The sequence below is a fragment of the Lissotriton helveticus genome, chromosome 9, assembly GCF_964261635.1.
Source record: "Lissotriton helveticus chromosome 9, aLisHel1.1, whole genome shotgun sequence".
In the NCBI taxonomy this organism is placed as follows: domain Eukaryota; kingdom Metazoa; phylum Chordata; class Amphibia; order Caudata; family Salamandridae; genus Lissotriton; species Lissotriton helveticus.
Genome location: NC_136070.1, coordinates 256663181 through 256688630, shown reverse-complemented (window position 1 = coordinate 256688630; position 25450 = coordinate 256663181). Strand labels below are relative to the sequence as shown.

The 25450-nt window shown below is 47.9% G+C and overlaps 1 protein-coding gene across 1 annotated transcript in view; it reads left to right on the top strand.

The window, feature by feature from the left end:
* Nucleotides 1–24759, top strand: part of LOC144783169 (prospero homeobox protein 1-like) — a 104999-nt gene extending 80240 nt beyond the window's left edge. The window contains exon 2 of the mRNA XM_078662290.1: nt 23106–24759. Within this exon, the coding sequence (XP_078518416.1) occupies nt 23197–24759 (1563 nt within the window). The 5' untranslated portion in view covers nt 23106–23196. The remainder of the gene's footprint in view (nt 1–23105) is intronic.
* The last annotated feature ends 691 nt before the right edge of the window (nt 24760–25450 follow it).

Genomic DNA, 25450 nt, shown 5'->3' with positions numbered 1-25450 from the left:
CATATTTTACACCAAACAGAACAAATCCTGATTGGAAAAAATTGTTGATCTGGCCCACAGACACAAATAACTGTCAAGATAGATTCCTGAACAAAATACAGGCGTTCAAACAGAACAGGCCAAACCCAAGATATTCCCAGAGACAACATCCAGGGATAGTTACAACATATAGTGTAGGAAAACTATGCCTTGAGTGGCTACAGAAATCCACACTGCCAGAAATTAAGCAACACTTGACTTGACTTTAAGAAGGTGCTGACTTGCGAGATTTCATATTGGGACCTCGCAAACAGCGTCAAAAACGTTTAATATATGCCGGTATATACGCTGCTTACAACGAAGCTTGGAAAGTAACGCAAATTGAAACTGCAGAAAAAATACGAGAAATTGATCGTATAAATTTGGAAAAATCCCTTTCTGTAGTGGACAATGGGTAAACGACTCTGTCCTCCAGAATTTATTCACTGGACAGCATTGTATCATCTGCTATTGATATAATAGAGCAGGACTTGCTAATGTTACAACATGGTCAGTCCCAATTACGTTCTATTGTACAGCTAGGCTGGACGTTGCAAAACCTGCGTTCAGGCTACGTGCCATGGCGTCTAATCAACACAACGTCATTATTTTCTATCTTTAACCTTACTGATAAACAAATCAGTATGGCACAAAAAGGAGCAGACTATACGATTCTGAGCATTGAAAAACTTGAGAGATTACCATTGACAATGTCAGAGAGACCTGTCATTGAATGGATAATACATGGAACGATTACAATCCCAATAACAACTTTCCAGTTTAAATATTGCCAAAAGTATATACCAGCAGGCCTGTATGAAAGGTTGGGTAAAGGATACATCAAATCAACCTGGAATTTACCTTATACACACAAATGTTATAGTGAAGGAAAAAAAGAGGTATTCCTTAGTGGTAACAATTGTAAACAAGCATTTACAATGCAATGGTCTCGGCATTATTAAAGGTAGAGCTATTGGCATTGCTCATGATTTTTTTTTTTAAATCATAAATAAATGGCATTGTCATTTACATTGCCAATAGCTTAATCGTTAAATAAATGGCATTGTCATTTACAATGCCAATAGCTTAATCACTCGCAAATGCATGACCGATTGCATTTACACCCACACAGAGCCCCACACAAAAAGCCACCCACACACACATACAGAGCCATACAGAGCCACACAGATCCCCCCCACACACACAGAGCCCCCCCCACACACACAGAGCCCCCCCACACACACACAGAGCCCCCCCCACACACACAGAGCCCCCCCCCACACACACAGAGCCCCCCACACACACAGAGCCCCACACACACACACACAGAGCCCCCCCACACACAGAGCCCCACACACACAGAGCCCCACACACACAGAGCCCCACACACCCAGAGCCCCACACACACCCAGAGCCACACACACACCCAGAGCCACACACACACCCAGAGCCACACACACACCCAGAGCCAAACACACACCCAGAGCCACACACACACCCAGAGCCACACACACACACCCAGAGCCACACACACACACCCAAAGCCACACACACACACACACCCAGAGCCACATACACACACAGGAGAGCAAGCACAGTGAAGGGGCAGGGAAACAACTCCGCTTCTCTGATCCATTTGTGACTCACCACCTTCACTTCTCCTACCACACAGCACCTTTAGGCAGCACAGCGTTGTGCAATTGCATTCATGAATTCATGTCTCTCACAGCTCGGAGGCAAGGCTCGGAAGCGGTTTGTGGCCCTAAGTTTTTTATAGCTCTCTCTCCCAAGTAGCAGACCGACCTGGGTGCTGGGTGTCTCTGTGTAAACATGCTTCGTCTCTTAGCCTCGGAGATTCTGTGTCCCTGGCCGTCATGTGGCGACGACGCCTTGTTTCCCTCACTCGCCTGCCAATGTTCCTGCCTGTCAGTCGTCCTTCGGGCAGAGCGGGCAAGGTTTGCGGGGAGGGGATAAAATCTCGAGAAGGGGTAGGCTAGGGCAAGAGCAGGGAGTAGAGGGGCGCCTGGCTAAATTGGTACAGGGTACGAGAGTAGGGGGAGAGTGAAGGGGAGAGGTTATACCAGGGAGTGACGAGAGTGTCGCGGATGGGAGGTCGGGAGACAGGAGGAAAGGAACGAGTCCAGTCGCACTCTGATGGGGGTTTGTTGACAACAGTGTGACGAGAGTGCAGGGGACCAGCAAAGGAGAATGCAAGAAAGGGGGTTGGGAGGACGCCCGGGCCCCACAGTGAACTTGGGGTGAAAACAGAGAGGAGAGATAAAAGATTAGGATGAGATAGCGCACTCTCAGATTGTGACAGGGCGAGGAGAGACAAACAGAGAGAAACAGGAAGGACAGGGGACGAGCAGAAAGTGACGGTGTGCTGTCAAAGTGTGGTGGAAGTAAAGAGAGGGAGATAGAAAGAAGAGGGAAAGAGCAGAGAGCGTGCATGGTGTCACAGTGTGGGAGGAGTTGAAAGAAGTGAGGAAGAGGAGATGAAAGGAGGGAGAACCGTCGTAGAGGGTGAGGGGAAGTCAAGGCAGAGGATAGCGGGGAGAGAGGCCGCGCTCACAACGTGTTACAAGAGATTAGGAGAGGGGAGCGGAAGCTACATTAAAAGCACGAGACGGGCGAAGGGTGCCAGTTAGCCCGTGACGGGTTGATGGGTGAGGAGGGACAGTGGGAGAGCAGGGGAGGGAAGGTCGGAGATTAATTATGCTGCGATAGTGGGAGAGGAAAGTGAGGAGGGGGCCCGGGGAGCGCGTGGAGAGAGGGCGCTCTCTAAGTGTCAGTAATGCGGCCCAAAGCTTTGCACAGAAGCCACGGCCGAAGTCCACGGAGAGGGCCCCCATGCTCCGGACCCAGTCAGGAGCTCCCAGGCCCACCACTGCATGGTGACAGGGGTGGGGCAGGGGGTTTGGCCAACATGTTTAAAATGCCAATGTTATTGTTGCCTTTTACTTCCATTGGGTTCAAGGATAGCTCAGTCCCATTGTTTGAAGTGCTAGCCTCGCCGCCATTGGTTGACCTCTTAGGCCCTGCCCCCACCTCGCTAATTCAGGTGTAGTTGCGCCCCAGGTGGGGAGAAATGTAAAGACGCCTTTAATAGCTCAGTGCAGCCCAGTGCCAACAGGGCTGGTGGTAAAATTGTTAACCTAACACGTTACTATTTTCACTAGCCCTTCCCATCTTTCATCTTTCATGGACCTTTCCAGAGTTATTCCCATGTCCCTATCGCCGGTTTCCCAGTCTCCCCATCGCTATTGGCTGGTTCGCCGGTATCCCTCAACAAATTAAAGACCACAAAGCAGGTAGGGAGTACAATTGCAAGTATAGTAAGGATATCTTAAACCACAGTACTAGAAAGGAAAATTGCCCCTTGCCGACAATAGGGTGGTATAAGACAGCCATAAAAAGTGAGCGGAGGGCCCCTATCACCCATGAGCCCCGGTACCGCTGCACCTGGGCACAGTGCCACTCACCTGCCACCTTTAGTTAGAATCATCTCAGTGCCCACGGCGAGAAACTTCTCCCACTGGGCCTTGTTCTCCAGCGTCGCGGTGACCCGAGTCTGGGACTTGGAGACGGGCTGCAGGGGGCGCAAAGCCGTCGAGGCGGGAGGTGGGTAGAAGCTCTGGGACGGTGTGGGGTAGGGCACGGGGCAGCCAAGACACTCCTGAGCCGAGAACTGCCTGCGCAGGGAAGGACCTGCAAGAGAGGGTAGAGTGTGAGTGTCACAGGGAGGGAACGAGGGAGAGCGAGCGCCACTACAAGAGATGAAAGATAGAGGGGCGAGAACTTCAAAGGGAGATAAGATTAGACATGTAGAGGAGTGAAGCAGAGGAGGGGAGAAAGAGAGAGGGGGCGCCTGAGAAATAGAGGGCACAAATAATGAGAAAGGGAAGCTAACAAAGACATGAACGAATGGGGAGAGAAATGGGAACTGAGGGGCAAGCAGAGAGAGAAAGACAAACAAAGGACATGGCGAGGAGACAGCAGGGTGAGAAACATAGTTAGGGCCCGGCACCGAGAAAGAGATAGAAGGGCAGAGGGAGAAGGAGAGACAGCAGAAAGTCAGAGAGGAAGAGGGAAGGAGAGAAAGGGCGGGTCGGGAACGGGAATACAGTCGGAGTGAGACATATAGTTAGAGCCCGGCAGCGAGAAAGAAAGGGAGGGGGAGAGACAAGAAAGAAGAAGAGGGAAGCAGGGAAGGGCGGGAGAAGAAACCTGCAGCTAGACATACCGAAGAGCGCACCTCACACCCAACTTACCGGCTTTCTGGGAGATCTCAAAGATCACCTGTACCTCCTCACAGACTGTTGGTTACCCAACAGGGCCTTAACCAATCAGAACACATAATATAACAAGCACAACATAGCACACATGGAGATGACACATGGCACACACGGGGATGGCGGGACACACTGCGCACACAGGGATGGCGGGATACACGGCGCACACGGGGATGGCAATGGCCTGGTGCTTCACCTTTGCTGTCTCCATCAAATGTTAAAGCCTCGTCACCACAAGGCCAGCTGCACCGCACGCCTCCGGCCTTTAAATTTAACCCGCTACCCTCCGCCACCTAGCCTCTGGCTGCATTTCAGTCGCCTCACCTCTTCCTGCCATCCTTGGCCCCTTTGCTCTTGCCTTTGCAGTCGGACTCCATTTCTTGCCTGCTCCGTTTAGAGATTAAAAAGTAAAATGGAGGAATAAACGCGCGAGGCACAAAGAAGAAGCCGCTGCAATTCCTCGTGGCATAGGGGATTCACTGCAGGCTCTACTTTCCGATAGCAACGGCACTGGTCAAAAGAGGGGATGAGATTAAATAAATCTGCGCTGTTACCTTTCCTTCTCTTCCTCCTGGGGCTCTTTGTCAGCTTTGGACTCAGTCTTGCTGTGAGGGCAGACGGCAGAAGACACGCACAAGCACTAAAGAAAAGTGAACATGGAGCTCCCCCCCCAAAAAATGGCGGCCGCAAAGCGCCGAAGATTTTCGGATTCGGGGGCGTGTATTTGTTGTTTTGAGTGACGGATCACGTCACTGGCGAAAGAACAGCAAAATGTACGCCCCCGAATCCGAAAGAGACGGGGCTTGTTTCGAGGGACGCCTCTCTCCTCCAATGGCTGGCCTCCGTTTAGGAAGCCAGCCAATGGAGGAGAGATGAAGGAGAGAGGCGGGTTCAAGCCCCGTGCTCAAAATCATTAAATCTCCGACCGGAAGCTGGCAAGCCAGCATTTCCGGTCCTCGACCTAAAAATCACTAAGCGGTACACTTCTGTGTCAAGGTATTAACTTGCATGGAGCCTGCGAAGGTTAATCAAATAACCTTTCATGTCACCTGCACGGCACTCCTGCAACACAGATAGAGCCTTTTTTCAGACAGCTTTCCAACGGCAGTTATGTTCTAATAAGTGACCACAGCTGTTGTGGCATGGTGCCAGGAAAAGCCTATCTCGTAACCGTTACTACCAGGGTCATTTGCTGTATCCAAGTATTTTTTGTTGTTGTTTTTTTTAAACTTTATTTTATTTTCATTTCACATTCAGGAGTTTACATACATCCGTTAACTACAGTCAGTCATCTCCATTGCAAGGTTAAACATAATACAGTTCGTGTGAATACATTCGTTAGACACCGCGCCGAGCATAAGATTACGCAATTTTGCTTCAGTCCCATGAATCCTACCCCCCTCCCTGCGTCAACTCCTCCCCTCATCTCCACACTAACTCCGGGCATAAAACATTTGCAGGTATCTCCATAATCATGGGCTATTCTCTGGGGTCATTGCCTTACATGGTGGTTCACAGATATTGCATCTGAATTAGTTCCATTTCCCCCAAATTCTTGTCCATTTTTTGGGGCAACCCCGATGGGTGTACACTGCTTTCTCAGATACCATAGCTGTGTCCATGTCTGTTTCCCATTGTAGCAGTGTGGGTGGCACCCCGGATCCCCAGTTCCTAGCGATATTACGCTTCACTGTTGCCATCCCCAGCGTTGCCCAGGCTTTCATCGCTGTGTTCAGGTCTGTAGGTTGCCATATATTTAGGAGACACCATTTTGGTTCTGTATTGATCTCCACCCCACCCACTTCTGCGACTTCAAGTGTCACCTGTTCCCAAAAGGTCCGTATCTTTGGGCAGTCCCACAGTATGTGAAAGTACGTTCCTGTTTGCCCGCACCCTCTCAGGCACAGTGGATCAGGTGTGTCCCAGTTTGTGCAATGTGGTACGGGGGTAATATATTAGATGGAGTACTTTTAGTTGCACTAGCTTCAGGCGAGACGGGATCGCCGCCTCCCTGGCCGATGCCAGCGCGTCTAGCCAGTCTGAATCGTCTATGTCCCCTAATTCTGCCTCCCACTTGCTGCGGAGGACCACCGTGGGGTCTGGGAGATTGTTCAGTATCTTCCGATATGTCTGCGAGATGGCTTTTTTGTCCATGTGGTCTGTGAGGAGCCTGTCTTCTAGGGGGGATGTGTCAGCTAGTTTAGTACCCGAAGGGATAGCGCTTGTGAGTAAAGCTCTGTGTCTGCCAGACCGTACTTTTCTTGGAGTGCCGGAAACGTTATGATTTCCCCTCTCACCCATAAATCGCCGATGTTAGTGATGCCTATTAGGTCCCTTTGCTTGAACCCTTTCGTGTTAGCCAAGGTGCCCAGTTTGCGTGTCGCCCACAGAGGGGTGGCCAGTGTGAGCACTCCTTCCCATCCTAATGCTCTCTGTGCTGTGTGCCAAATTTTGATCGTATGGGCCGTGGGTCCAGTCAGGGTGTGTCACTTTTTGGGTGTATAGAGGGCTTTCATTAAGCTGTCTGCCGGTAGTACCTCCCTGTCCAGTCGATACGCCGGGTCGTTGTGTGGGGCATGCAGCCATTGATTGATAATCGTTAGTTGCACAGCCCAATAATATATCTTGACGCTAGGTAGGGCTATGCCCCCGTCATACCAGCTGCGAATCAATTTAGACTGTGCAATGCGGGTGGGTTTGCCATCCCACAGTAAGGAGGAAAGTTCTGCTTCTATGGCCTTAAAATACGCTGGCGGGACCGGAAATGGGGTGTTTTGGAGTGTGTACAGAAATCTCTGGAGTGCCAGCATTTTAAAAAGTGCTGCCCTTCCTAACAGCGTCAGTGGTAGGGACCGCCAGTGCGAAACGTCCGCTTTCAGTCGCTGTAAGGGCCTAGTCAAGTTTTCGTCAGCAAATGTCTTCTCTCTGGGCGCGACGTATATGCCTAAGTACTTAAATCCCCCGGTCACTATTTGTAGCGGGCATTCTAGTGGAAGTGTTGGCGGCGGGCCGGACAGTAAACAGAGCAGTGACTTAGACCAGTTTATTGTGTACCCTGACTTCCCACCAAACACTGTGAGGATGTTGAATAGTGCCTCCAGGGACTCAGTTGGGGACGTCATGTATATTAATACATCATCAGCGTATAGGGAGATTTGGTCCTCCCATCCCGCCTCCCATGTCAGCCCACTAAATAGGTGTGTCGTGCGTACCCATGTTGCCAGTGGTTCCAATATTAGGGCGAAGAGGAGAGGGGAGAGTGGACAACCCTGCCGTGACCCCCTACCCAGTGCGAACTCTCTGGACATACAACCATTGGCTACTACCTGTGCCAAGGGCGCTGTGTATAATAATCGAATCCACCCACAGAATTTGGGGCCGAAACCCATTCTCTGCTGCACTGCGAACATAAAGGGCCACTCCACCAAATCAAACGCCATCTTTGCGTCTAGCGAGAGAATGGCTGCGTCGCCGTGGAGCAATAAAGTGCGAGCTAGAACCCCATTGAGACGTCTTAAATTCAGGGCGGTGTTACGTCCAGGCATAAAGCCCGATTGGTCTGGGTGTATCAGTGTCGTAAGATGGGGTTGTAGATGTAACGCTAGTGTTTTTGCCAACATCTTTGCCTTTGCGTTTATTAGCGATATAGGCCTGTAGGAAGAGGGCTGTTCCGGTGGTTTCCCTGGTTTACGTATTGTCACTATGGTTGCCAACCTTTGGTCCCTCGGTAGAGTTCCCTGTGTGTAACAGTCATTATACATGTCCAACAAACGGGGGGTGACCTTATTCGCTACTTTCTTATAGAGCTCCACTGGCAGGCCATTGGGCCCCATGGCTTTGCCCGTGTGCAGTGCCGCTAGAGCCTTACCTACCTCCTCCCCTGATCAGTCTGCTTCGAGTGCTTCCACCTCCTCAGAAGAGAGTGTGGCTAGCGGTATCTCATTCAGGAATTGCGAGCATTCCTCTTCCGTCACCCCTCCGCCGGGAGTGTATACCTGTTCGTAGTATGTCACTAATTCATCTACAATCAGCTGAGGCTCAGTCGTGAGTGTACCGTCTACTAGCATCATTTGGGTGATCCATCTATCTGCTCTTTCTTTCTTTTCCAGCCACGCAAGCATTTTCCCCGTCTTGTCCCCCATTTCGTATATCCTGTGTTTGGTGTCTGTGTGTCTCATCTTTGCCATATCTTCCGCGTATGCTCAGAACTCCTTGACCGCTAAGGTAAGGGTCCGTGCTGTGGTCTCGTTGGGGTCTATGGCGTGTGTCCTTTCCGCCTCTAACGCTGTCGCCTCTAGGGCTTCAATGGTACGCCTATGCTCCCGCTTGTGGTGGGTGATGGTGGAGATGGCTTTCCCCCGGATGACTGTTTTGTATGCCTCCCAAAGTGTGCATGGTGAGTCCACCGTCGCCATATTGTCCGTGAAGTAGTGTTCTGTGGCTGTCACTAGGGCTTTTGCTATTTTACGGTCCTGCAGGTAGCCCGGATACAGGGGGTAAATTCTTTGCCGCCTAGGGAGCTGTGTGGTGTAGTTAAGGTGTATCGGGGAGTGGTCCGAGAATCCCCTTGCTAAGTGTTGGACCGCTGTTACCATCTCCGGGGTTACCGCTAGCATAAGTATGTAGTCAATACGTGAGAGACTATTGAGCGCTGCAGAATAAAAGGTGCCCTGGCGGTCTGTGGGGTGCTTCAGTCTCCACATATCCGTGAGGCCCAAGGCGTCAAGAAAGTCCCTAAGGGCCTGGTTGGGTCTGTTCTCCTCTCTGGGTGGGTGGCGGTCAAGGGCCGCCTCACTTACTGCATTAAAATCCCCCCCTATGATCAGTTCACCCTCCGGTAAGTCTAACAGGAGTTTACCAAGGTCGTGAAACGCTGACTGGTGGAGCGTCGGCGGAATGTATACCGAGACGAAATTGCAGCGGCGCCCCTCCCACTGACACGTGAGTGCGGCGAAACGCCCCTGATCGTCCACCCAGGTTTTCGTGATCACCAGCGGGGAGCTTTTGTGGATCAGTATACCCACCCCTCTAGATCAGGAGGAGAATTCTGCATGAGCGGCCATCTTAAAGCCCCAGCGGTTCAGTGCCTTGCAGGCCAGCCCTGTCAAATGTGTTTCCTGAAGCAACACCACCGTTGGGCCTTTTCTCTTTAGGTATTGCAGGACCAGTCCCCTTTTTATTTTGTGTCCCAACCCGTTCACATTCCAGGATATAATGGACAATAGAGGAGTGGCCATTCGTGGAGTCTGGGGTTCAGGACCCCCCGACTCGCTACCCACCATTGTGGTCATTAGTTGGACGTTGTCCTACGGCCCCCTTGCCTATGCCTGTACTCAGTGCCTGTGTATTCTTCTGTGACATGATACGGAGTGACTGTGGAACTATAACCTGAAAAGAAATTCTTAGAAACAAAACAATACTGATATCCCCTGCCCCCCACCCTGCCTCCCTGCCCGGCGGATCCACAACTATCCACCTCCCCAACTGAGCAGAGTGCTTCTTATCCCTAGTGTGGTCCAAAACAAGTGGGGGTAGTCCCCGTGTCCCTCTTGAGGTCCCTTGTAGGAGGTAAGTCCCTTCAGTGCATTTAGGTTCCATAGTTCCTACCTGCTGCAGTCTTCATTTGTTTACCGGCTGCTTCTGCCACCTGTCTCAGTCGTGCTGGTTTATAACTCCCTCCCTCCGTAGAGTCCAGTCGTGTGCTGCGGGTCTAGGGAATGCCAAGTCCTCTATGCCTCCGGTTACTCTCGACTGTCCGTAGCATGTGCGGGAATCGACTTTGCCTTCAATGCCTTAGTGTCCATTTTCTGCGCCCTGCCCTCCGCCGTCTGAGTCGTTGCGAGCGTTCCCTCGACGCCTGGGTCCTCGCGCCGGTCGCCAGCCCTCCAGCCAATCCTTTGCCTCCTCTGGGGATTCCAGAAACCATGCCTTCCCTTCGGATTCAACTCGTAGCCTCGCTGGGAAAATCATGGAATACTTAATTTCCCTGGCGCGGAGTTCCTTCTTCACCTCTGTGAAGCTCCGTCGCTGCTGGGCCACCGCCGCTGTGTAATCGGGGTAGAATGTGACCTCCGAGTTGTCAATTTTGATCGGTGGGGCTATCCGTGCGGCTTGCAATATTGCGTCCCGGTCTCGAAAGTTAAAAATGAGCGCCAGGATCGGGCGCGGAGGAGCACCTGGGCGCGGTTTTCCTTCCGGGACCCGATGTGCTCGTTCCACCGAAAAATACTTAGAGAGACCTCTCGGCTGAAGTTGATTCTGTACTAAGTCCTCCACGAAGAGGTCAAGGGCCGGACCCCCGGCCGTCTCTGGTACGCCTACCAGGCGTACGTTATTGCGTCGGGATCTACCTTCCTGCTCGTCCAGCTTAGCCTTCAGCATGGTGTTGTCGTGCTCCAGTGTGCGCACTCTGAGTGCCGTGTCCGCCGCGAGCCCGGTCGCAGTTTTCTCCACTTCTCCCAGGCAGTCCGATACTTTGGCTAGGTCAGCGCGCATAAATGAAATGTCTGTGGATATTGTGCCCATGGAGGATTGCATCGTCTGTAGTGTCGCCATGACATCTTTGAGGGTGATTTCACCGGCGCCTCCCGGGCTGCGTGGCGCTTGGGTGGGTGGTTGCGGCGCGGTCACTTTCCCCGGGGCCCCGCTGTCCTTGTTGTATGCGTATTTCTCCAGTCGCGGTGTCTGCTGCACTCGTGGCCCCCTGCCACTCATGGTTGCCTGCCGTGGGGTATCCGGATGTGGTCTACCTGGGGCTGAGCTGCAGCGGTTTGCCACTCGGTATCGTCGTCTTCCTCACCACTTCTGCACGGGCCACTGCCGCTGGGCCCCCGGGCATCAATGTTCGTGCGGGGCCTGCGTGGGAGTAGGTCTGTAGGCACGTCCGGGTCAAATGACTGCGAGGCCACGTAGTCCTGCGCCTCTCGGATCGCCCCTTGTTGATGAGGGCCTGCAGGGATTGGTGTCAGGTGTGTCTCACTACCTATGCCGCCTGTGGGTCGATGGACTATGTGCCGGCCTTCGCCCACCACCGTAGCTGTGCCTGGACCCCGGGGAGCACCACAGCCCGCTCTCTCTGCTCCAGCCTTTAATTACTGACCCGCTTGCTTCTGTTTCCGAGGCAGGTGCACTCCCTCCACAGGGCCCAATGTCTTCCGCGGTCCCGATGTGCCGCGCCGGCCCTGCAGCCACCACCGCCGTTTTGCACCCTTTTTGCCGCGCTGGCCTCCGGGCCTGCACACTACTTCAGTCCCTGGCTCCGGTGGCGCCCGTAGGCCGCAATCTTCACCACGGTGTAGCTCGGCCAGGGTAGGGAGCACCGCGACGCCGGCAGTCGTTTCCAGCAGCGGGGATGTTCCGGTTGCAAAGCCGCTGCAGCACTATTGTTTGCGGGCAGGATATTTAGGCGGATTTCGTGGGAAAGCTCTAAGGTTCACGGAGCTCTCTTAGGCTGTGGCCATTTTGGTCGGACGCTAGCCACGCACCCCCCGTATGCAAGTATTGTATCCAAACGGCAAGCCAGACATGGAGGCGGCAATGTGGCCTTCTTTGAATATCTCTTCTAATCGAATTGATACTTTAAGCAGAATGAAGTCTATTCTTTTACAGACAACTGTGCCTTTAACCTCGTCCAAAGAGACGTATGATCTGCAAGTTGCAAGGACAGCGGCAGAGATACAAACCCTATTATCAACAAATTGCCCCGTACATTTCATAGAAATGTTAGGTCAAATTTTAAACATGTCTGATACCAGTGGCATCGCACATGTATTTAAGACAATTTTTTCGGGACTGTCAGCACCCTTTGAAACAGTTCTGGGCATCTTCCCGAATTTTGTGCATTCTGTATTTGGCGGACTGCCTCTTCTTTTGGGACTCGTAGCAGGAATTTTATTTTTGTTCCTTCTGCTTCGATATGGCAAGCCAAGCAACAGACAAAACTCAGGCTACAATGGAAGAAACTATGCTGGCCATACGTTACAGAGAACGGATCACTAAAGTCCTCGGCTTTGCCCGGCTAAGAGATCTGAGTACTACCTGGTTTCTTTCATTCAGACCAATCTGGCAAGATTGCATCTTACCTGTGCTTCGATGTCTGCTATGCGGAGAAGAATGCGTGTTGGACGTCTGTCTTACACTACCATCAGCACTACCTATGGATATCGATACTTTGCTTGGTTCGGTAACGGCTCATGCAACGTGTTGTCCCCAGGGGCTACCTATTCTGATGACGGCATTCGTTGAGACTTCACCATTACGACTAGGTGGCGGTGAAGTACGAGATGAAAGCAGCACCACACAGGTACAACCTTCTGTGAGCATTGCTGATCCAGGCATCGATGATAGCAATGATTCTCACATTTGCACAATTTCAGCTTTTTCGAACTTGGTCGAACTTTCACCTACTGTTGTAGACCAATTTTTCGCAAGCTTGTCTGATCTGATGTTCTCTCCTAACAATGGGAATAACTTTTAAAACAAACGAGCACACAGCGTTCCCTGAACTCTGAATTCGGCCTTCAGTTTTTTGATAATCAACACTACTGAAAACAATTGGAACTATTTTTTCCCCTGACAACGAAATGATTTTTTCCATTTCTAAAATATTTACCTTTTTTTCTTTTTGGCACATGGTACTCTGCTTAAAGTAGAACTATTCTTAGAGAACAGAGCTTCTACTCTTAGAGACACCAGAGACAATATTTTGACTTAACCTCTAGCACATGTACAGTATTGTATAAAATATGTGATGAAATGGTCTCGATCTTCTCTTCTGTATTAAGAGCCATTTCATAAATGTAATTTTCGCAAGAATTATCTGAATGATACCACTGCTTGAAAGACGTACAGTATAATACTCATTTTCGTGTATATACTATATACCATTTCAAATGCAACTTATGTATTTTGGGGTGGGTTGGAAAACACATGCATCGTTATATGTTTAGTATTGCTTAGTATTTAGTAATGATGGACATTAATACGTGGAGTGGGTGTTGTGAATCTATCTAGGACCCTAATTAGATATCCCCGATTCATGCCCTTATGTGGTTATAACAAAACATACCCTTATAAAGGCAGAAGAATCATGTCCATATTTAGACATAGCCAATGCAGTCCAAATACGGCAAGGCTACTCCCATAGACTCCTAGAAAGTACAACGCGATATCTAAACAAACCAAGCCTCCAGCAGCCCGGGAATTCCCCCTGCTTTTGTTTTGATTTGCACAAGAACTCCTGGAGTCCAGAAAGAACTGTTAGTTCTTAGTGACGTCTTATGTCCAACCTTACGTCAAACTCGGCACCTTTCAGGTATAAATATACTGACGTTGCCTTAAGCAAACACACAGTGGTTTGGAGCAGAGCGGCTATCTACTTGCCCGACGCCCAGCTGATGCGAGTGCTGAAGGAAGCCGACCCTCCCATTTGACGCACTGAGAGAGACGCTGTCTTTTCTCCTGCCGAGAAATCCAGCTCCAGTGTTTCCAGTCACCCTTGCGGGTTGCTGGGAAATCGAGTCCTGAGAGAGAGATACAAGACCTCCTTCATTCTATAAACCAAGGTACGGAGCTGATCAAAACCTTAAGAGAATTCTTGATTCAGATTCTTGGCAAAAAACCAACTTAACTTAAACTGCAACATACTTACTCCTTCCCACGTATTAGGCTTAGGTCAGGTACACCGGGGTAGGCGTATATTAGAAGCACCAGTTGAGTACGTTAGTCAATGTTTTTATGTATGTATATATTTTATCCGTTTTAAAGTATCATATGGCTAAGAAACCATATCAATGCTTTTACAGTATTATTTCATAATACTACTTTTACTGCACGCACTTTACTTCATGATAAGTATTGCAATTGTGGCAATTCACTTCTCTTGCATGAGAAAGAAGACTGCTCAATAAATAACAACTTTTATTGAAAACGCCCGTCTCTCTATTTCTCTGCACTCCTGGTGAAATTAAGCATGCACGATTGACTGAGTGAAATAGCTGTCTATTGTTTTCACACGACTCTGGAGATATACTCTTTATTCTGAGGGAGCAAAGTTGTCATGTTTATGTGGTTGTCAGAAACTAATCCCTTCTTGTCTAATCAGGAAAGTTAACTCCTTCCTGAACATTCGAGAAAGTTTCTAGTGACCTCTGAGCTAGCTGGCAAACCTAATTAAGTCTAACATAATCAGCAGAGACCTAGATGACCTCAGTCCTACGTCTAAACTGCCGTTTATGTTATTCCAATGCGCAGAGCCTATTGGGAATATAGGAACTACACTACACTCTAGTTGACCAAAGATTCCCAAGTAATTCCGTATCCCACAGTGGAGTGGCCAGAGTTACCTTACGTTCCCATCCCTAGCTTCTAGTAGCTGCTATCCATATTTGCACCGAGTGTTTTGTGAGTCCGGTCAGTTGGTGCCTTCCTGCGCCGGAGTAAAGCGCCCTGTTATAGTTCCCCCCTGGTAGTAGCCCGGATTATCCGCTTGCCTGTATGTGCCGTGGTTAATGGCTGCCAAGTGCGCTGCCCAATAATATTTTTTGGGTTCAGGAAGGCCGATACCTTCGTCGTACCAGGTAAGATTTAATTTGGACAGTGCTATGTGAGGTTTCCCGCTCCAGAGCAAGCCCTGTAATAGGCTTTCAATTTCTTTAAAATAGTTCGCGGGGACGAGATCTAGTGAATTCTGCAAAATGTAGAGAAACCGGGGTAGGGACATCCTTTTAAATAAGGACGCTCTGTCTAACAAAGAGAGCGGGAGCGCCTTCCAGCGTTCCGAATCACTCTTAAGTCGCCGTTGGGGTGTGAGCAGGTTTTTAGCATATCTACTCGCAGGGTCGGCTGTGATATAAATACCAAGGTATTTGAAGCCCTGCGTGGTAACCTATAACGGGCAGTTCTTGGGTAATCCAGTAAGTGGTCCACAAAGGACATATAGTATGGATTTAGCCCAGTTGATCGAGTATCCGGAGTACCTGCCGAAAATGGCAAAAATGTCTAATACCGCTGTGAGGGAGGCTTTTGAGGAACGTATAAATAACAGTCTATCGTCTGCATACAACGATATTCGGTCCTCCCACGTGTCCGCCCACCTTATTCCTTTTATCACCGGATATCTCCGCACCCAGGATGCCAAGGGCTCTAGGGCCAAAGCAAACAGGAGAGGGGAGAGAGGGCATCCCTGTCGGGTACCTCTGCTGAGATTGAAGACCTCTGACTTTTTATTATCGTTAGTCCCTTCTTAGTACAGCCTTGTCCTTATTTTTAACCTCCCATGAGGACTGGCCCGTTTACATCGGCTGTTATACAGTACTTCTTCCTTAGTCTGTAAGCATTATTTTCTTTAAAAGTTTCTGCTATTTCAGCCATGACATGCTTTCCTGCAATGGGGTCTCTTTTCAACTCTCTGCTGACTTTCATATTATGCGTGGTGTATCACCCAGGCATAAAGAGGTGCCAACTTTTTTTTTGTTTTGCACACCTCAGCGTGCTCATTCAAGCTCTTTTCCTCCCCTTTCCCGCTTCGCATTAATAGCACTCCCCACCCTACTCTGTATTCTTGTTTGCGTAAGCAGGGGATGGGTCCAGTCCCTCACCACAGCTCGAGGAGGAGTCCTCAAAATACACACTAGTGCACCGCTCTCCTCCAGGGCAGCAGAGGCTGCCTCACAGCCATGCTGGCGCCGCAGCTACTTGGTACGGCGGGCATCACGATAAACTCTCTGGGGCCGATTCACAAAGGTAAACTGAGACGAGTCTAACTTTATGACTTTCGGTATTCACAAAGGTTATTTACTAGTAGTAAAGTTAGACTTTTGTCTCAGTTAAACTTACATTTTGGTCTTAAGTTTAACTTTTTGGTCTCAGTTAAACTTAAGACCAAAATTTAAGATTATCTGAGACAAAAGTCTTACTTTACTACTAGTAAAATGCCCTTTGTGAATACCAAAGCCGTAAAATTAGACTTTCGTGTCAGTTTACCTTTGTGAATCGGGCCCTCCATCAACTACGGAAGAATTTGCATCTTCCCCCAAACCTGCATCCTGGCTGGGTCTGCCTATTTTATTGATTCTCCCCCTTGTGTTGGAAGCTTCGGGCTGCGCACACCATTTTTTAACTTCAACAGAGGCAGACGCTCACTCAATATTCTTGCTCTCTCAAGTCACAGCCCACCGCGCCTGCTTTCTTTGTCAACACGGGTGCCACACGCTGCCCGCTTACATGCCACATTAATATTTTAATGTATTCATCTGTGTCAATGTGTGTGGATACGTGCATGCATACTCTAGACAGAATTTAACGATTAGCTTTTGTCAATACATGTTTGAAACGTGGGAAAACGCTCGAGAGCCTGGTTGTGGTGCATTTTTAGTCTAGTTACTTTTAATGGCATCCCCGTCCTCAAACATTGAGAACTGGCACCACCTAATGGGCAGATTCAAACAGCTTCTTATATGTTATGATTAATTAAAACAAGCATTTGCAATGCAATAGATCTCGCAATGGCGAGATTTTTAGCGATTGGCATTGTAAATGACAATGCCTTTTTATTTATGTGTTTAAAAAAACATGCAATAATAAAAGGCATTTTTTATTTACAATACCAATAGGTCAAAGTTTCTAAAAAGCGAGACCTATTGCATTGCAAATGCTTGTTCTTTTCACCTGAGGGTTGACAGCGAGGCCACGGGGCAGGGCCATGCAATGCTTGACAACAGTGGGGAGGAGAGGTGATGCGCACTTAGCATTTCTCCACCCAGCTGTGTTGTACAGCCGGGTGGAGAAAAGCCACAGGCTCACAGGCATTGTCTGAGCCGCAAAGCAGGCCATTCAGACCACTCCAGCTAATACTATTCCCAGCATAATAGAAACCCTGGGATTGGCATCTGGGAGCCTGCAAAGTGTGCACCAGCAGGCACTGGAGAAAAGGATCTGGAGAAGAGCAACGCCGCAGCTGATATGTAAATATTTTTATTTTTTGGTGTCTGGGCTTATTTTTGTTTTCCCCCACCACCACTTCAGACCCTGAGCTGCCTCCACTGGACATAAGCTTTAATCCACTGAGCCATCTGCATAAAATATTGTTCTTTGATATGCATGGTACACGTTCACTTCAGCATGCGTATTAACCCTCTGTGCTACCTGAGATATATGAAAACTGACACTACACAAATCGCCCATCTCTCCAGCAGGTACATTAATAAATCACTAGAGTTAACTTGATACTTTTGTTGTTGTCCAAAAACTGCTGAATATACAAGGAATTTTGCAGTGCTTTTAAAACTGCTACAAAACCTGCTCCCACCCTTTCAACCTCCCAGGGAAACTCCCACCTGCCGCCCTATGCCCAATACGGCCATTCTGGTGTTGGTGGTGTTCAAAACAGACCATGTCTTATTGGCCAGTCCACCAGCATTGACCGGCGTGCGCATGCTGTGGCTACACAGATGCAATGTTTGATATAAAATAATGCAATAAATGTGTTATTCACGTTACCTAAACAATGGCTATACCACTAAAAAGGTTTAACCTGAAATGTGTGCTCTTTAACAATCATTTCTGAAGTTTTGCAGCTGGGCATTCAAATATCTTGTGTTTACTCCAAAAACAGATAATCTTATCTTACTTTACTTGTTTCTTCTGTAAGAGGTTTGCCCAAGGCCTGCAGCTCACTGGAGACACCACTATCGGCATCAGCACTAGGAGAATGGGAGATTCGATGTGATGACTTAGTCAATCTCACTCTCACAAGACCTCACCTTGTCCGCGGCCCTCCCGAGGTCCAACAGTTCAACTCAGTCAGATAGTGAATTAATTGAAGTAAGTCACTCAAGGCCTGGTCCCAAACTTGCATTTATTCTAGTTATTCACTCTAGAGTCTTGACACCCATCACCCACGCAGCAAGCACAAGTCCGACCACAAGGCTGTGCCACGTTAGTGCGGCTTTTACTGCCGCACAGGGGCTGGCCAATAATTTTTGCCAGGGCTGCCATCATTGGTAGCGTGATGGCACTGGGACCCCGGCTGGCAGTCCCAAACACAGTGGTACGCATACTCTAGGGTAAGGTTGAGCAGGTCCACACTTGTACTTACACACATGTACTGTATCAATTCAAGGCCTGCCCGGCCTGGGGTTACCATAGCAACGAGTGAAATAAGTCCTTTCCCCCACCCAAGCCCAGCTTGCAGGCCATTATGATGCCTCTACAGACAGAGCTTCAGCACAGCAGTGCAATTAAGCGCTGCTTACACTGCGGCTGATTTATGCCACCAGAGTGCTTGCCAAGGCTGACAAACAGTCAGGGGTCGCAAGCAAGGTGGCAGATGTCTCAACAGGTGGTTAAGGAGTTGCAGTTGCGACCCCTGGCAACTCCTAATTGCCATCCATGTTGCCACTGAGAATATAAGTGGAAGCAGCTGGAAGGAAAAGGTCCATCCCAGACGTAGCGGATAAATAATAAAAAACAGACACTGGAACAAACTAAATGCTGGTGGAAGACATCACGTTAATGATGTAAGTGGGATGGAGAGACACCCAGATCCTGCACATTTCATCATCTTGTACATTTTGAACTGGCAGCCATTGAGTTGGACCTCCTGATTGCGGTGTTGTGAGAAAATCCAGAATGGTTGGTGAGATAGCCATTCATGAGCAGTCTTAACATTACAACTGAAAGGAAGAATGTAGGAAACACTACAAAGGGAGGAATGGATAGTAAATTGCAATCACCTGAAGAATACAAACATCAGTGACCAACAGTGCTAAATTCTGAAGTGTCTGAAACACAAGTAACACAGGACACTAGAAGGGCAGGCAAAGAGGAGTAGAGCAACATCTCAAGGACAGCTGGTGCTGATGAAACGGCTATGGCTAAGTTAATTACGAGATCTCTGGGAAGTATTGCCTGAGGAGATGAAATGTGCTATGGTAAACTTCCAGTCTGCCCGATATACTGTGCCGACTAAGCTGTAAGTAAAAGAGATGATGGTGAAAGACAAGATGAGTTGGAGGTCTCGGGCTAATAAGATACTACACTGTATCTTGAGCATTGCCAGGGGGACCATAGGTCAAATCAGCACATTGAAAATCAAGTGAACAGATGCAGAAAAACCTATATCGGCTGATGTATTAAAGCCTGTCATAGCTGCCAATATTCCCAGGTCTAGGAGGTTACCCGACTACAAAGGGTGGTAGCAATTATGACACAGTTAGATGTTAAACAATGTCTATTAGTATTACGCCTGTGCCCAACAAAAGAAACCCCCCACATATAATACCATATGGCAGCTCTGGGATCACTAGTGGCCAAACCGAATCAGTGAAGCGGCATACACTGAGTGCAGACGGGTGGTGGTGGTGGTTCGGGGGCATATTTTACCTTGAGTGTAGAGACACGAAAGGGTGGTCGCTTGCTGTGGAAGATTTGAATGTCAAGGGTCTGCACAGAGCCTAAGCAGGACGCCCTTTCGGAATGCTGGAGATTTGTGTGCAGATTTCTTGATAACAATGAGAACCAATGGATTCAATCTGAAAAGTGAAAGAAGGTTCTCCCTGCCCTACAGTGTGATGAGGGCTATAATGGAATATTTACATGTTGTCAATCATTCTCCGCTACAAGAAAACTGTTGGCAAAGGCCTGCACTCAGTTTTTAGGTCAAGCCTAGAGCAGCGCTGCTCTAGGAGATGACCTTTAGAAATCGGTCTGCCCTTTTCAAGCACTCGTGCTTGTGGTGACATCCACCTTGCGGGAGCGAGCAGTGGCGCGCAGGGGCCATCTGTTTTCAATTAGCGTGGCCACGCGCGCTTGTTGATATTGCTCTACTCTCGCTCCCTTGCCTGTCTCACCCTCGCCCTCCCTTGTTTGTTAGAGCTTTGCAAATTGAACATCTTTCTAACTGTGTGGATGATTTTATGATGGCCGTTTGGCGCCAGTGGAAGGGCCTCATTTAGATCACTGATAGCTGGAATTCTTTTTGCCACTGTGAGTTTCCCACACTGCCCGCCAGTAGGATACAAATAATGTTTGAATTGCGAGAAAGTGTGCACAAACTATTCTCATAATATCCTGTACCTTTTCTGCGCTCTGCCAAACTTGTGTCATTTTTCAAAGGAAGTTATGTGGGAAAAAGTATGGGAAATGGACTGCGTAGCCAATAAAAAATAATGTTGCATAGAAAAAGAAACGTACTGCTACAGTGGAGGATGTGGTGGTGAGCAAGCAAGTTGCCAGGAGGGAAGGAAATCCATTATGCTGACTGCACTGTACCAGACACTGATAAGCACAGTGCAATTGCCACTTCAAAAACAGTGTAGAAGAAAGTTTTGAGTCCAGTTGTGATTTTTTGTGTGACATGTTTGCAATATCATTTGAAATACAAAAAAATGTAAGAAAGTTAAGACACAATGGTGAATGTTTTGTCAGAAGGGAGATAAGGCAGAGACTGCATCCAAAAATGAGGACAGGTGCCATTCTTTGGGGATGATGTCTGATTAGTTCTTACGGGGTGGTACTGTTAAAAATCCCCATTAAGTTTGTTCTATTCAAGTTAAGTAGTGCATTTGTGAACCAGCCCCGTTCCAAACAGCAATCCTAAAGAAATGCCGTCTGTGTGTTGTGTCCTGGCACCCTTTTGGCTGTGGAAACTCGGGCACTTACTGAACAGCGGCCTGCACCACTGGGATTATGCCCACTTCCCCCTGTACCTTTTTGAGTGTGGAAGCCGATGCCTTGATGGTGAGAAGTGCCTACATCCCTTTCAAGCTGTGCACAGTGCCCCACACTCGTCTGATAGTGGAAAGTCGTACATTTTAGTAAACTGTGCCCTGCGCCAAGGTGAATTTAGGCACATGCCCTTGCACCCTTTCTACTGTGAAGCCCCTAGTGAACAGTTACCTGCAACAATCTTAAACTGTGCTGTGTGCCCCCGCACACTCCTTGATGTTGCCCCTTATGTATTTTAGTGAATTGTGATCCTCTCTATATCTGCACTGCTCCCTCACACCCTTCTGTCTGTGGAACTCACGAATGCCAGTAAATGGTGCCCTGCACCTTTACAATGCAAACAAGCATTGGCATAGCCAATAGGTCTCGCCTTTGGGACCTTGTAAGTGTTTAGCTATGCAGCAGTTGATGTTGTTGCACCAAGGATATTGTGCTGAATAACTAAATACTTGTAAGGTCCCAACGACGAGACCTATTGGCTATGCCAATGCTTGTTTCTATTTCCTGTTTGTTGTATCACAGAAAATCCCAATAAAAACATATTTTAAAAAACAGAACTATGCCCCACTGAAACTACAATAATACAATCACAGCAGCAGTACAACCTAGAAGGTTACAACTCTACAAATGCAAGATGACAACTACAGCACCGCAACCACAACTCAAGAATTACACTAAAACAATAATGCTAAAGCACTGGTACTACAACATTATCACTATTACACCAACACTACTAGACCACATTTCAATGAGCACAAAACCGAGAATGCTACAGATATGAGGCTGCATCAGAACATCACTAAAACACTACAACCATTTTCTAACATTATATTGGCAACACTACAACACTATACCAATAAAACAGTAATATAACACAGCCACAACATTACCATAATAGTACAGCAATACCACTTCAGCATTAGCACTAACACCATTGCAACACAACTCTACAACTACACCCGATCCTTTAAATACAGTATCCAACCACTACCAACTCTGTTTGTGCCCACATCTGTAGTTCTTGATCACTTTCCATGTATGTATTTAAGTTGTAAGTCAAAAATAATGTTCCTTCATGACTCGTTTTTTCACAAAAGGTATTACGATGACATTATGTGGAAAAATGTCAAACACCGGTTCCAAAGCAACCAATGCTTTTGTTATACAAAAACCTGTTGCAAAACTAAGGTCCCATGATGTATGCTGATGTGTCTCGGTTCAATATTATATGCAGTATAAAGGTGACAAAATGAAACCAAGTGCAACAATGCAGTTATCAGTGTAAGGTGATGAACGAGTGAAAAACAGCAACAACAAAAAACAAAATAAAAAACAAATATTCAATACAAAGTTATTCAGAAAGATTTTTTGCTAACAGTCTGTTATTATAATTTCAACTGCGTTTCGACCCCTGTTGCCAAAATGGGGGTTTCTTCCTCAGGACATGAATGGTTTGAAAAAAGTTGAAGGAACCAAACAGGTAATTAAATTACGGTAGAATGTAGAATCCCAAACATATTGAACAGGAATAATCAGTTCTTGGTTCTGGAAACAGGTGGAGAATGAATCTAAGCGTAGGTGATACATCTCCATTATAGAAGGTCACAACAATCAGGAACTACAGGGCCATCCAAAATTGACAAAGCCAGGGTTAGGAAATTCATCTAAGCACACCTCAGAGGGTACCTCTGACAGTTTTATTTTATAACGGGAGCATTGAATGCAGAACAACTAATATTTTCCAATTTTCCGCAATAGCAAATCCTACTACCCCTTGTAAGACTAAGTCTTGAGAGAACATTGTTTTTGATTACAGCTCTCAACACCTTGTTACAGAATACGGATAGCTTAACATGTATGCTAAAGAAGGCAGTAAGTTGGGCAAATTATGTCAAAAAAGAAAGAGTGCATTATTAGACACTACCAGGAGTCACGGGATCTGGAATGGCTAAAGCATAGTTTCTAGTCTTACCAGAAGATGGTGCAAGTCCTAAAAGTTAGGAAATAGAATACGTCTGTGTGTGCTATCAGATAGTAACTTTTTCTAATTTTATTTTCTATTTTTTTCAGAAACAGATCGCAAGACATTTGGGACCTGTTTACCATCACTACGCAAGTGATCTCATCTGATCTCCGATCCCAGACCCGACAGCTTTGAGCTATGATCCATGGCCTCTGTAACACTGAAACTGCGGAATGTTCCAGCTCTGGCTTTTTTAGGGAGGATAATGCACATATTCACAGACACAGATACAAAGACCAATTGCACCATGAATCTATCATATCTAACATGCTGAGGAAGAGCTTAGTGAAAACAGGAATGGACCGAAACATCTCACTTTCATCCAGAGCTCAGGGGAGATGCTCCTCTGCAGAGTGCATCCAGGAGGATGGAGAAAGTAGCATTTCATCAAAGGAAGGAGGCTCACACTCTCCCTCACCCCATAGGCCGACACCCTATGGGTATGAAGCTGGACAGCTCTTCAGCCAGCACTTGCAGGCCAAGAGGGCCCGGGTGGAAAGCATCATCAGAGGGATGAGTTTTGCTCCAGGCAACATGAGCCTTGGCATGGAGAGAATGGAGGAACGGGAACAGCCAGTGATGAAGGAAGAAGAAAATCATGTGGAGAGCAAGCGAAAACACAGGCTTGCATCACCAATAAGCCACCTCCTCATAGAATCAACCAGGCCTTCCTGGGGAAGTAGTAAAGAAGAGGAATGCCAACAGCTAAAGAAGCAACTACGGGCTTTACAGAGGCAGCTCAGGCAACTGCAGAAGAAATTCGTACAAGTCCATGAACTTAGCGATTCTGATCCGAGTCAGCAAAGGACAGAAATAACTAGGCAGATGACTCTAAAGGAAGCATCCCTGAATCATAGGGACAAACACCCTTTTTTTGATGATTATCAAGATCTTGTATGGAGCCCTGTGTCAGAGATACATGTCTTGGAGGGAGAATCTTTGCGCAATGTGAAAAAACTTTCCCAGATATTGAAACAAGAACTATCAAGTGCAATCACGCAGACAGTGGACGCTGTGTTTAAGGAGTTTCCTTCACCATTGGGGCAAGTGGCCCTGAAGCGCAGCACTCCAGATGCACCAATCCCTGCTGAGAGTGATATTGCCTCTTCACTTCCCAGAGAAGTGTTCCTTGGGGGAAATCCCAGCAGAAAGAATTCCAATAGCTCTTGTAACAAAAATGGTGTCGGCTCCCCAACAGGAACCCAGAGTGAAGCTTTGTCCCTTGTCATGAACAAAAGCTTAAACAGTCCATCACCTCCCAGGAGCCCAAAATTGGCTAGGAGACCTTACAAGTACCCTCAAATCTCTCTGTCATATCCATTGACTATGGCTCCACAGGTGCAGGAAACCCATATTCTCAGCCACTTACTTGGATTCAACCAAGCAGGGCAGCTCAGCAGCTCACCTAGGGTCCAATCCACGTCATCAGATAGGTCCTCTCCAGGATCAGTGGATTTACCTTGGGAGACAGTTCCCCTAAGATCAGGAACAAACTCATATCACATGAGCCACCAGCCCTATGAGCTGCCCTTCAGGTCCAACTCATTGGAAAGCTATGGTCTTACGCAACTGAAGACGGAATGCACGGACATGCACGGGCTGATGGATGGAGCCTCCTACAATACAATGAATATATCCTTTGAGGACACTGGGGCTTGGGAGCCATGTGGTCATTTTGTCATTCAGTTTCCCCTTTTCTAAATACTACTGCAGCCTTCTGAGGCTTCCTGGTTGCCTTTAGACAATCAGGTGCCTCTTGTTGTATCAAGAGTAACATAGGAATTTGGAGTATAGCTCATGAAAATAGATGTTTGGAGAGAAATTAAGCCTAATCAAAATAAATGTAGCAAGTAATGAGCTACAAAAAGTAGCTGGGAGAGGGAAGTAAGTGTACCAATGAAAACCTCGTGGGACGGGATAACTGAAGTCCAGGTTTTTGTTCAAGCCTTAACCATACAATCTTAGCACTTCAGCCAGTTTACCAGTGCTGTGTGCTTAAACATCAGCACACCCAGGGCCTAAAGGATAGATAGCAGTACAAGTAATCAACTCAGTAAGAGGCAGTGTAGCTTTCCACAGATAGACTGTGGTGCAGAACTAGGGAATGGCTGCCCATGAGTAGAATGGGGGACAGTGTCTTGCCAATAATTAACTGCGTGGCTGAGCTAGGTGCTGGTTTCACATGGACTGACGGGTGCATGGTGCAGTGCTGTGCGCTGGCATTGCTTGGGAAGAGTGTTCATCTGTGGAAACCACTGGCTTCCTTGAGCTAAACTGTGAAGCCGTGTGTGCTGTGGTTTCCCGAGGACTGATGGAAGTGTAGAGCACCCTGTGGTACTGATACGTTTTTTCAGCCTTGGGCCATATTTTAATCTGCCTCAGACTCACAGGC